This window comes from Symphalangus syndactylus, chromosome 8 (genome assembly GCF_028878055.3).
Source record: "Symphalangus syndactylus isolate Jambi chromosome 8, NHGRI_mSymSyn1-v2.1_pri, whole genome shotgun sequence".
Classification (NCBI taxonomy): Eukaryota; Metazoa; Chordata; class Mammalia; order Primates; family Hylobatidae; genus Symphalangus; species Symphalangus syndactylus.
The window spans coordinates 123,163,822-123,176,459 of record NC_072430.2 but is presented as its reverse complement, the minus strand read 5'-3'; the positions used below and the strand labels follow the sequence as shown (position 1 = coordinate 123,176,459).

The 12,638-nt window shown below is 41.7% G+C and overlaps 1 protein-coding gene across 12 annotated transcripts in view; it reads left to right on the top strand.

The window, feature by feature from the left end:
• The window catches only part of USP37 (ubiquitin specific peptidase 37), a 120,781-nt gene that overhangs the window by 27,337 nt on the left and 80,806 nt on the right, over positions 1–12,638 (top strand). For 11 of the 12 annotated variants that reach the window (XM_055290598.2, XM_055290599.2, XM_055290597.2 and 8 more), the window contains one exon: positions 7,800–7,897. The exons of the other annotated variant lie outside the window; for it this stretch is intronic. In XM_055290598.2, coding sequence (XP_055146573.1) covers positions 7,800–7,897 — 98 coding nt within the window. The remainder of the gene's footprint in view (positions 1–7,799; positions 7,898–12,638) is intronic. 12 annotated transcript variants of the gene reach the window in all.

The following is a 12,638-nucleotide window of genomic DNA, read 5'->3' as shown; positions in this document are numbered from 1 at the left end:
AGAAGTCTGTCTGATAAGCACTAGGTTACTGATCCTTGTTCTGGGTTACTAATACTTTTTACACCATCACATCTAGATTTTTTTTAAGTTTGCGCTCCTTAGAAGCTGACCTAGATGAATATACTTGTGCAAATGGCATTTAAAGCAGTGCTTATAGAGGAGACAAATAACAGAGTGGGAGAAGCAGGCCAGAGAAGAAGAGGAAGCCAAGCAAGAGTGTGATCTCAGGTAAAAGTACCACAGAGAATAGGCTTCATCTTGATCTAGCAGGGAAACTCTTGGGTTGTTCTAGCTTGAGGCAGGGAGGCTGGGCTTTCCTATTTCCATACTAGACCGTCTTTGGTTACCAGTTGCTCTGGCTCTGTCCAGGTGGGCAAAATGTTTTAAGTAGTTAAATGCAGTCCTCTGAAGAACTGCAGATGCTGACTGGTGAACCACATTGAAAATACATAGTCTAGGGGTGTGTAAAGGATAAAAAGGATCTTAGGGACTCTGATGGAGCGTCACCATTGTCCACTGAAAGAGTTGCTACTATAGTTCCCCCTTCCCCTAGCTTGTACCATTTATATTGACTCCTGTCTTGTATTAAGCTTATTCCATTTTGTCATGGATTCTTCATATTGTTGCTTCCCACTTCTGGGGAAGAATCTTACAAAAGGAGGCTTAGTGGGATTAACTACAGTGTGTTGCTGCAGGTGGTCTTAGGGCTGTAACCCATATTGACATCTCTTCCTACCATCAATTCCATGCATCCTCTATTAACATTTCTGCTCATCTTGATGGTTTGACTGAATGGCATTACCGAGATCTTCATCTGAGGGATTTGAGCCTTTGGTCACCATGTGCTTGTCAGGTTGTGGTTGTTGTAATTGCCCATTATAATTACATGAGAGCTGTGCTTATCACTGAGCGTGAGAGCATTAAGAGGCACCCTAGTGAATCCCCTTTATACCAGATAAATTCCTCACTGCCCTCATTATATAGCAGCAACCCTTCTTCCTTATAATAGTCATTTACCCCTGCCAGTATGGTAACTCCTTTTCTTTCCTATGAATCTGCCTGCATGAGGAGCTCAAAATAACTAGGTAACAGCCATAACTTCAGGATTAATTGTTCTTTAACCGTCCTCCTTGATTAAAAAGCACCCCCTCTGGGAACTAGGACCCACAAAATCTAATTTGGAGAAACAGCACAAATTCTCCAAGTGAGTACATTTACCCCTGCCAGTATGGTAACTCCTTTTCTTTCCTATGAATCTGCCTGCATGAGGAGCTCAAAATAACTAGGTAACAGCCATAACTTCAGGATTAATTGTTCTTTAACCGTCCTCCTTGATTAAAAAGCACCCCCTCTGGGAACTAGGACCCACAAAATCTAATTTGGAGAAACAGCACAAATTCTCCAAGTGAGTTATTGAAAAATAATGGCAAATGGGGCTACTCCTGCTTTTACTTCTTGGTTGCTGGACCCGTGTATTTTTTATAAATGGAATGATTTGTTGGTATCTTGAAGGCCACCCCATTCTTAATGAGATCCTCTCCATACTGCACTTTTAAAAGGTATTGCAGCACTTTATCAGGCCAGCAGCTTTGGGGTAATACTGTATGTGGTAGGAACTGTGGATCTTTGTGGTCATATGTTGTCGTTGTACCTCCTGTTCTGCAAAGTGGAATCCTTGTTCTAAGATACTATGAGTTTTCTTGTTAGTGAATGAGATACTCCTATGAGTCCTTGGATAGTAATGCTGGTCAAGGCACCATAGACAGCATAGGCAAATGTATATATGCATGATTTTACTTTCTATGGTTTCAGTTACCTATGGTCAACCTTGGTCCAAAAATGTTAAGTGGAAAATTCCAGAAATAAATAATTCGTAAGTTTTGTTTTGGTTTTGAAACAGGGTCTTGCTCCAGCCCAGGCTGGAGTGCACTGGTGTAGTCATAGCTTACTGTAGCCTCCAACTCCTGGGCTTAAGCATTCAAGCCTCAGCCTCCCAAATAGAACTATAGGCATGCGCCACCATACCTGGCTAGTCTTGGCTGTTTTTATTTTTATTTTTGTAGGGATGCAGTCTTGCTATGTTGCCCAGGCTGGTCTTGAACTCCTGGCCTCAAATAATCCTCCCACCTGGCCTCCCAAAGTGCTGGGATTATAGGCGAAAACTACTGCACCTGGCCCTAATTCATAGGTTTTAAATGGTGCACTGTTTTGAGTAGCACAATGAAACCTTGAGCTGTCCCATTCCATCTGGCCTGGGATGTGAATCATTCTTTTGTTTAGTGGCTCCACACTGTATATGCTACCTACTCATTAGTCACTTAATAGCCATCTTGGTTATCAGACCAACTGTGAGAGTATTGCTGTGTTTATATTAAGTAACCCTTATATTACTTAGTAATTATCCAAAGCACGACAGTAGTGATGCTGGCAATTCAGATGTGCCAAAGAGAAACTGTAAAGTGCCTCCTTTAAGTGAAAAGGTAAAAGCTCTCAATAAAGAAAGAAAAAAAAAAAGATTTTTTTTTTTTTTTTTTTTTGAGATGGAGTCCCACTCTGTCACCTAGGCTGGGATACAGTGGCGTGATCTCGGCTCATTGCAACCTCCGCCTCCTGGTTTCACGCAATTCTCCTTCCTCAGCCTCCTGAGTAGCTGGGATCACAGGTGCGTGCCATCACGCCTGGCTAATTTTTGTATTTTTAGTAGGGATGGGGTTTCACCATGTTATCCAGGCTGGTCTTGAACTCCTGACATCGTGATCCGCCCACCTCGGCCTCCCAAAGTGCTGGGATTACAGGCATGAGCCACTGCGCCGGCCAGGTTTTTTATTTTTTTGAGACAATCTTGCTCTATTACCCAGGCTGGAATGCAGTGACACAATCTCAGCTCACTGCATTTCTGCCTCCCGGGCTCAGGCGATCCTTCCACCTCAGCCTCCCAAGCAGCTGGGACTACAGGCATGCACCACTGTGCCTAGCTAATTTTTGTATTTTTTGTAGAGATGGGGTTTCACCACATTGCTCAGGTTGGTCTCAAACTCCTGAGCTCAAGTGATCTGCCCGCCTTAGCCTCCCAAAGTGCTGGGATTATGGGTGTGAGCCACCGTGCCCGGCCAATAAAAAGAATCTTATGCTGTGGTTGCGAAGATCTATGGTAAGAATGAATCTTCTATCCATGGAATTGTGAAGAAGGAAAAAAAAAATATATGTTACTTTTTGTGTTGCACCTGAAACTGCGAAAGTGCAGCCACGGTACAGGATAATTGCTTAGTTAGAATGGAAAGGGCAGGTCGGGCACGGTGGCTAATACCTGTAATCCCAGCACTTGGGGAGGCCGAGGCAGGTGGATGGCTTGCGTCCTGGAGTTCAAGACCAGCCTGGGCAACATAGCAAGCTCTCGTCTCTACAAAAATTAACTGGGTGTGGTGACATGTGCCTGTCATCCCAGCTACTTGGGAGGCTAAGGTGGGAGGATTGCTTGAGCCTGGGAGGCAGAGGTTGCAGTGAGCTGAGATCACACCACTGCATTCCAGCCTGGGCAGCAGAGCAAGCCCCTGTCTCAAAAATAAAAATAAAATAAAGTAGCATTAAATTTGTGGGTGGAAGACGTGAACAGAATTTGTTCCAGTTGCTGGCAATTGAGTTCAATACTATCTGTGGTTTCAGTACTATCTGTGAATTCCATCATATTCATTGTGGGTCTTAGAACATGTACCCTGAAGATAAGGGGGAACTACTGTATCTAGAATATTGTCAGTCCCAATAAGGGTTAATTGCTGTCTTTTTTAGTGTGGAAAAAATCTGATATAATCAATTTGCTACCAAATGACTGGTTTCCTCAAGGGATGCCCTTGGATCAGGGTCTCGGTCTTTGCTGTTAACCAGTTGGACATTCAGCAGCCACAGTACATAAACCTTGATGAAGGGGAACCCATTTTTTATAGCTTCTATCTGCCACCATGGCTGTTACATTATTCATGGTCCCTTTGTGGAAATAACGGAATGTCTAAGGACAGAGGCTGGCTGACATGCACTGGACAAGTTATCCTGCTGATTGTTTAGTGTCTCTTTAGTGTTGTTCTCTGGTGAGCATTAACATGTAAAACATATCACTCTTTGTACATACTCCAATAAGTCTGTCCATATACCTCTTCCATAAATCATTTCTTTCTGATCATCCAGGCTTGCTCGTTCCAAGCCCCTATTTATCCAAATCATTTGCCACCACCCAGGAGTCTGTGACCCACTTCTCTCTCCATACAAATTAGATGATGAGATGCATCCCTCCAAGCTCTGCATAATGGAGGATTTCCCCTCACAACTGTCTTTCAAGGCAGTCCCTTAGTGGGACTATAGTGCAGCAGTAGTTTATTTGCAGTTTGTACCAATGTACCAAGACGACCTATCCATTAATCAGGCCCACGTTTATTCCTCGTTTCAGCTTGACGTAGGAAATGCCCCTAAGGCTTGTTCTTGTCATGTCTTCTTTCTTACTTGGGCCCAATTCCAATATACCTGCTTCCATTTTATGATGAATTGCTGTTGTACTCTCCTGGTCTTATGACTTCATGGGTGTGATAATGCCTAGCTCCTGATGGTTAGCTCTGGTTGCACAGTCCCTTGATGACCATCAGTCAGATGCTCTGTCTCTTCCAGGGCTTAATAATAGGCCAAGAGTAGTATGCCATACTTTACAGATGAGGTATAATTTTTGGCTGCAGACAGCATGGTCTTGCTTTACAAGGTCTGGGCTGCAACTCTCCTGTGAGTGACTCTACACATTGTCTTTGTCCTTTAAGTTGGTAATTGGCTCAACTGAGCCTGTCTTCTCTCTTGAACACATAAATACTCAGCATCAACCAGTCAATTCCATAGTCTTTTTGATGATTATTTACCCCATATCACCTACATCTGTTATCTGTTGCTGTATCCAAACCACTCCAAAATTTAGTGACTTGAAATAGTAACTATTCATTTTTGCCTATGAGTTTATGGTCACCTGGGTGGTTCTGTTTATCTGGGCCCCGTTTGGCTCATAGTACCTGGCTTCTAATTTTGTTGCACCTCTGTAGTCAGTAGATGGTTTGGCTAGCGTTTGACTAGTCTAGGATGGCCTCACTCATATAACTGGCCATTGAGTGGTGGGGGTGATTGGGCCATGTGTCTTCCACTGTTAACAGGCTAGCCTGGGATTATTCACATAGCAGTGGCAGGGGTCCAAGAGAGTGAGTGGAAACCTGCAGGGCACCTTTAGACTTAGGGTCAGAACTCACACACTATTAACTTCTGTCACATTGTTTTGGGAAAAGGAAATCACAGGACTAGCCCCATTAAGGGATGAAGAAATAGACTGAATTTATTGATAAGAAACTTGAATATAGGGAGTGAAATAATTTGGGACATTTTTAAAACAACTTTATTAAGGTATAATTTACATACCATGTAATTGACCCATTTTAAGGGTATATAAGTCAATGATTTTTAGTAAATTTTTTGAGTTATATTACGTTGTCATTATCTAGTTTCAGAACATTTCCATTACCCCAATACGATCTATTGTGTAATCATTCTACCACATTTCTAAAATACTGGAGATACTGCGTGAGCACTATCCTTCTCTACCTTACTTCATCCTAATTCACCATAGATGAAAATCTTAGCAATTGTAACACTATAAGATGTCAGAGGTATTACTATCAGCAACAGAATTTCTGTTGCCATTGCCAAACAAGTGTCCACTTCCAGAATCCTATCTTTACAGTGTGCTTCCTAGGCCCACTTTCAGTACCAGCTGTTGTAGATTATGTTCCCCAGAAGCAGAATCTGAAATGGAGATTAGTGTGCATGTGAATTACTAAGGAAGTACTCCCAGAGAAGATAGTAAAGGGACTAAGGAAAGCAATATAGTTAAGGGCAGGAAACAAAGCATGGATGTGATCCTGGAGAAGTCACACAAGGACATGAAGGTTAGTCTTCATCCTGATATTAGAGAAATCTGTTATGTAGCTTCCACCATAAAGTTGTTTTAATCCAAATCAAGAGAGCTGGGCTTCTCTACTGTAGCCTTGTTTGTGACTCTGAGATTACAGGCAAAGTATCTCTAGTAACTTGAGGGCAGTCCTGTGAAGAAGAGTCCTTGGTACTGGCTATCAAAAACATAAGATGGTGTGAAGATATGAAAGAGAGAATATAAAAATGAGTCAGTGGGAATCTAGATGGAGCACACTTCGGCATTGTCTGCCACAGGCTTAGTTCATGATGGTTGCCCTTAAATTAGCACTGTTAAAGCATGAACATTTATTTGAATGGACACTCTCTACTTATCTGGGTTGAGGTATTTGAAAATAATACAGGGGAGAAAAGGGCTTTTAAAAGAAATTTTAACTTTGTATTCATGATCCTAAAGAATTTTAATCAATATAAATTAAAATGCTGTTGCCACTTAGCAAATAGTATTTCTATTCATGTGGAATACATAGTTTTGATTTTGATTTTTCTTTTTTTTTTGAGATGAAGTCTCGCTCTTGTCACCCATTCTGGAGTGCAATGGCGTGATCCCTGGCTCACTGCAACCTCTGCCTCTGGGTTCAGGCGATTCTTCTGCCTCAGCCTCCTGAATAGCTGGGATTACAGACGCCTGCCACCACGCCCGGCTGATTTTTTTTTTTTTTGAGATGGAGTCTCTGTCGCCCAGGCTGGAGTGCAGTGGCGCGATCTCGGCTCACTGCAAGCTCCGCCTCCCGGGTTCACGCCATTCTCCTGCCTCAGCCTCCTGCGTAGATGGGACTACAGGTGCCCGCCACCACGCCCGGCTAATTATTGTATTTTTAGTAGAGACGGGGTTTCACCTTGTTAACCAGGATGGTCTTGATTCCTGACCTCGTGATCCGCCCGCCTCTGCCTCCCAAAGTGCTGGGATTACAGGCGTGAGCCACTGCACCCGTCCCACTCCCAGCTAATTTTTGTATTTTTAATAGAGACAGGGTTTCCCACTTTGGCCAGGCTGGTCTCGAACTCCTAACCTCAGGTGATCCGCCTGCCTCGGCCTCCCAAGCTGCTAAGATTAAGGCTTGAGCCACTGCTCCCAGCCTGATGTTTTTTCTTTGTAAACCTATAAACTGCCAAGCTTGAACAGTTTACTTTTTTTTTTAAGACTAAGTCTCAGTCTGTTGCCCAAGCTGGAGTACAGTGGTGTGATCTCGGCTCACTGCAACCTCCACCTCCCAGGTTCAAGCGATTCTCCTGCCTCAGCCTCCCAAGTAGCTGGGACTACAGGAACGCGCCACCATGCTTGGCTAATTTTTGTATTTTTAGTTGAGACAGGGTTTCACTATATTGGCCAGGCTGGTCTCAAACTCCTGACCTCGTGATCTGCCCGCCTCAGCCTCCGAAAGTGCTGGGATTACAGGAGTGAGCCACCGCGCCTGGCCACAGTTTACTTTTTAATTGATTCTTTTGGTCTTAGTAGCTGAAACATTTTATGTGGTCTTGCTTTTGGCCAAGAAAACCTAATAATCTTGCTATCTCTGATTTGACTTTTATATAAAGAAAAATGCTCCTTTACTTTTGCTAAGTTATCAGAGTCATGGATTGGATTGGCTCTTGAGATGGTAATTAAAGATTATTTTTGTAATTCTCATTTAAGTCATTGACCTTTTGAGACTACAGTCTTGTAGCTTAATTTTCAAGCATATCAATGAATTTGGCACTTTAAATGTAAATGTTTTAATGACAACTATTTAAAATTAAGAACAATATTTTTATACACCTGTACTATATTGATATAAAATTATTAACTATAGGAACAACAAGGCCATGACAGATCCCTCCAGAAAGTATTTAACCAGCAGTAGAGAAAAGCAGCTGAGTTTGAAACAGTCAGAAGAGAATAGGACGTCAGGTAAGTGTTTGATCTTAAATAAATAAGGTGCTCATTTATTATATATTTATTAGACTAGAAATAAAAACCTAACCCATCTGTACATTATTTTTATTTTTATTTATTTATATATATTTTTTGAGATGGAGTCTCGCTCTGTCGCCCAGGTTGGAGTGCAGTGGCACAATATCGGCTCACTGCAACCTCTGCCTCCCGGGTTCAAGTGATTCTCCTGCCTCAGCCTCTCAAGTAGCTGGGACTACAGGTGTGTGCTATCATGCCTGGCTAATTTTTGTATTTTTAGTGGAGACGAGGTTTCACCATATTGGCCAGGCTAGTTTCAAAATCCTGAACACAAGTTATCCACCTGCCTTGGCCTCCTAAAGTGCTGGGATTACAGGTGTGAGCCACCGCGCCTGGCCTTATCTGGTATTAGTTATTGGGTGCCAATTTGTACCCAGTACTTGGCTAAAATATTTTAAAGTATTAGAAATCCAGGGAACTTGTATTCTGTTTATAAAGAATCCAGTCTTTACCTTATTCTTCCCCTATTTGACTGCCTAGAATTAAGCTCTTTCATTGTCAAAGTACCAGGACCATAGAATGAATTAGAGAAGTAAAGTGGTTGAAATTAAAGGGCATCAGTGTTAGTGTTTATTAGAAGCTTCAGAAGATCTTGAAATTATTGTCTGAAGCAGTTTTTTAAACTTAACTTTCTACCCTGTTTTTACAAAAACATTTTTGTCAGACGTTTCCCACACTTAACATATCTGTTTGATTCTCGAAATCTTTAGAGAGTCCGATATCTGGTATTAACTTGAGTATTATGTCAACTTTAACTTGAAGTAAGCTAAAATATGGCATGATTTTGATAAATTGATAGTTTAAGAGAATCCAGTTGATCAGGACCCTAGGAATATTCTTCTTTTAGTGGTTTGGGATTGTGACATTGACTCCTATAGAAAGAAATATCACATGTAAGTCTTACCTCTGAAATGATAATATTTAGAAGATATAAACTCTGCTTATTGTCTCTCAGCTTTTGTAATCAGCCTATAGTTAAAAAACAGAAAACGTAAGCTGTAATAAGCCTTAACAATGCTGAAGTTAAGGTACATCTCACAAAATTTGATGTGGAAGAGAGAAGGAAGTGCATGGCCAAATGACAAGATTAATGGAACAAAACGTAGACGTTTTAAATGTGTTCAAGTTACAGAGTTAATCGGTGGAAGAACTAAAGTAACACTACTAATGATTGGAGAGAGGAGAACAAGAGTAGGGGTGATACTAATTTTCTACAATATAGAGTCAATTGATACTGTTTAAAATGAGTAAATCAAGGAGTAGTAGAAATGTTACTGGCCGGGCGCGGTGGCTCACGCTTGTAATCCCATTACTTTGGGAGGCCGAGGCGGGCGGATCATGAGGTCAGGAGATCGAGACCATGGTGAAACCCCGTCTCTACTAAAAACACAAAAAATTAGCCGGGCGTGGTGGCGGGCGCCTGTAGTCCCAGCTACTAGGAGAGGCTGAGGCAGGAGAATGGCGTGAACCCGGGAGGCGGAGCTTGCAGTGAGCTGAGATCGCGCCACTGCACTCCAGCCTGGGTGACAGAGCAAGACTCCGTCTCAAAAAAAAAAAAAAAAATGTTATTAGCACTGTTGAAGAAATCAGAAAAACATAGTTTTTTTAAATGGTTAAAAATTAGAAGTACAACTTGTGGAACTTGGGGGCAGGAGAGGGTAGCTTTGCCATTAATAGCTTCTTTCACAGTATTTGATCTTTTAACATACATGTGTACTGGCATACTTCAGAGATATTGCAGGTGCAGTTCCAGACCACATAAATAAAGCTAATAGCACAATAAAGCAAGAATGAATTTTTTGGTTTTCCAGTGCGATAAAAGTTATGTTTACACTATACTGGAGTCTGTTAAGTGTGCAATAGCATTATGTCTAAAAAAAATAAGTAAAGTACCTTTTTTTTTTTTTTTTTGAAATAGGGTTCACTCTGTCGCCCTGGCTGGAGTTCAGTGGTGTGATCTTGTCTCACTGCATCCTTGACTTCCTGGGCTTAAGCTGTCTCCTACCTCAGCCTCCCAAGTAGCTGGGATTACAGGCGCACACCACCATGCCCAGCTAATTTTTTGTAGAGACATGGTTTTGCCGTATGGCCCAGTCTGGTCCCCAGCTCCTGGGCTCAAGTGATCCACCTGCCTCAGCCTCCCCAAGTACTCGAGTTACAGGCAGGACCCACTGCACCCGGCCAGTCGTAGTTTTAAAATAGTTTATTGCTAAAACATGCTAACAATCATCTGAACCTTCAGAGGGTTGTAATCATTTTGCTGGTGGAGGGTCTTGCTTCTGTGTTGTTGGCTGCTAATTAGGGTGGTGGTTGCTGAAGGCTAAGGCGGCTGTGGCAATTTCTTTCTTTTTTTTTTTTTTTGAGGCGGAGTCTTGCTGTGTCGCTGGAGTGCAGTGGCAAGATCTCGGCTCACTGCAACCTCCGCCTCCTGGGTTCAAGCAATTTTTCTGCCTCAGCCTCCCAAGTAGCTGGGACTACAGGCGCACACCACCACATGCAGCTAATTTTTGTATTTTTAGTAGAGACGGGGTTTCACCATATTGGCCAAGCTGATCTCAAACTCCTGACCTCATGATCCGCCTGCCTCAGTATCCCAAAGTGCTGGGATTACAGACGTGAGCCACTGCACCCGGCCAAGGCAATTTCTTAAAATAAGACAATTTGTCACATCGCTGATTGACTCTTCCTTTCATGAAAGGTTTCTCTGTAGCATGTGATGCTGCTTGATAGCATTTTACCCACAGAACTTCTTTCAAAATTGGGATCAATCCTTTCAGACACTACCATTGCTTTCTCAACTAAATTTATGTAATATTCTAAATCCTATGTTGTAACTTCAACAATATTCACGGTTTCTTTACTGGGATTAGATTTCATCTCAGGAAACTTCTTTCTTTGCTCATCCATAGGAAGCAACTCCCCATCCATTAAAGTCTGATCATGAGATTGCAACAATTCAGTCACATCTGCAGGCTCCACTTCTAGTTCTCTTGATACTCCCACAATATCTGCAGTTGACTGCATCTCTGATGTCTTGAACCCACAAGGTTATCCGTGAAGGTTGGAATCAACTTCCAAACTCCTGTTATGGTTGCTATTTTTATCTCTTTTCATGAATTACAAGTGTTCTTAATGGCATCTAGAATGATAAATTCTTTCCAGAAGATTTTCAGTTCACTTTGCCTAGCTCCATCAGAGGAATCACTGTCTGCTGTAGCCTTCTGAAATGTATTTCTTAAATAGTAAGACTTGAAAATTGAAATGACTCCTTGATCCATGGGCTGTAGAATGGATGTTGAGTTAGTAGGCATGAAAACAACATTATCTTTGTATGTCTCCATCAGAGCTCTTGTGTTACTAGGTGCATTGTCAAGGAGCAGTAGTATTTTGAAAACAATCTTTTTTTCTGAGCATTGGGTATCAGTAGTGGCTTAAAATATTGATTAAATCATGGTGTGAGCAGAAGGGTTGTCATCTAGGTTTCGTTGTTCCATTTCTAGAGCACAGGCAAGTAGATTTAGCATAATTCTTAAGGGCCCTAGTATTTTCAGTATGGTAAGTGAGCATTGGCTTCAGCTTCAAGTCCTCAGCCACATTAGCCCCTAGCAAGAGTCAGCCTGTCCTTTGAAACTTTGAAGCTAGGCATTGATTTCTCTCTAGCTACGAAACTCTTAGATGGTATCTTCTTCCAATATAAAGCTATTGCAGCTACATCAAAGACCTGTTGTTTAACGCCGCCACGTTCATCAGTGATCTTAGCTAGATCTCAGTAACTTGCTGCAGCTTTAATATCAGTAGTTGCTGCTTCACTTTGTACTTTATATTATGGAGATGGCTTCTTTTCTTAAACCTCATGAACCAGCACTTACTAGCTTCACATTTTTCTTCTGCTTCTCTCAGCATTTATAGAATTGAAGAGAGTTAGACCTTTACCCTGGATTAGGCTTTGGCTTAAGAGAACGTTGTGGCTGGTTTGATCTTCTGCCGAGACCACTTAAACTTTCTCCACATCAGCAATAAGGTTGTTTTGCTTTGTTATTCATGTGTTCACTTGAGTAGCACTTTTAATTTCTGTCAAGAGCTTTTCCTTTGCATTGGCTGTTTGGTGCAAAAGGCCTAGCTTTCATCCTGTCTCAGCTTTTGACGTGCCTTCCTGAGTGGGCTTAATTGTTGCTAGCTTTTTATTTAAAATGAGATGTGCACCTCTTCCTTTCACTTAAAAACACAGAGGTCATCGTAGGGTTATTAATTATCCTAATTTCAATATTTTGTCTCAGGGAATAGGGAGGCCCAAGAAGAGAGACAGAGATGGGGTAATAATGACAATTTGGTGGAGCAGTCAGATAAATTGAGCTTGCCATCTTATATGGGTGCAGTTTGTGGTACCCCAAAACAGTGACAGCAGTAACATCAAAGATCACTGATCACAGATCACTGTAATAGATATAATTTAAAAGTTTGAAACATTGCAAGAATTACCAAAATGTGACATGGACATGAAGTGAGTGAGTATATACTGCTGGGAAAATGGCACTGATTGATTTGCTTGGTGCAGGGTTGCCACAGCCTTCCATTTGTTTAAAAAAAAAAATACAAAAAAACCTGCAATATCTGTGAGGCACAATAAAGCAAAGAGCAATAAAATGAGGTATTCCTGTATTTGATGAGAAGGAAAAAG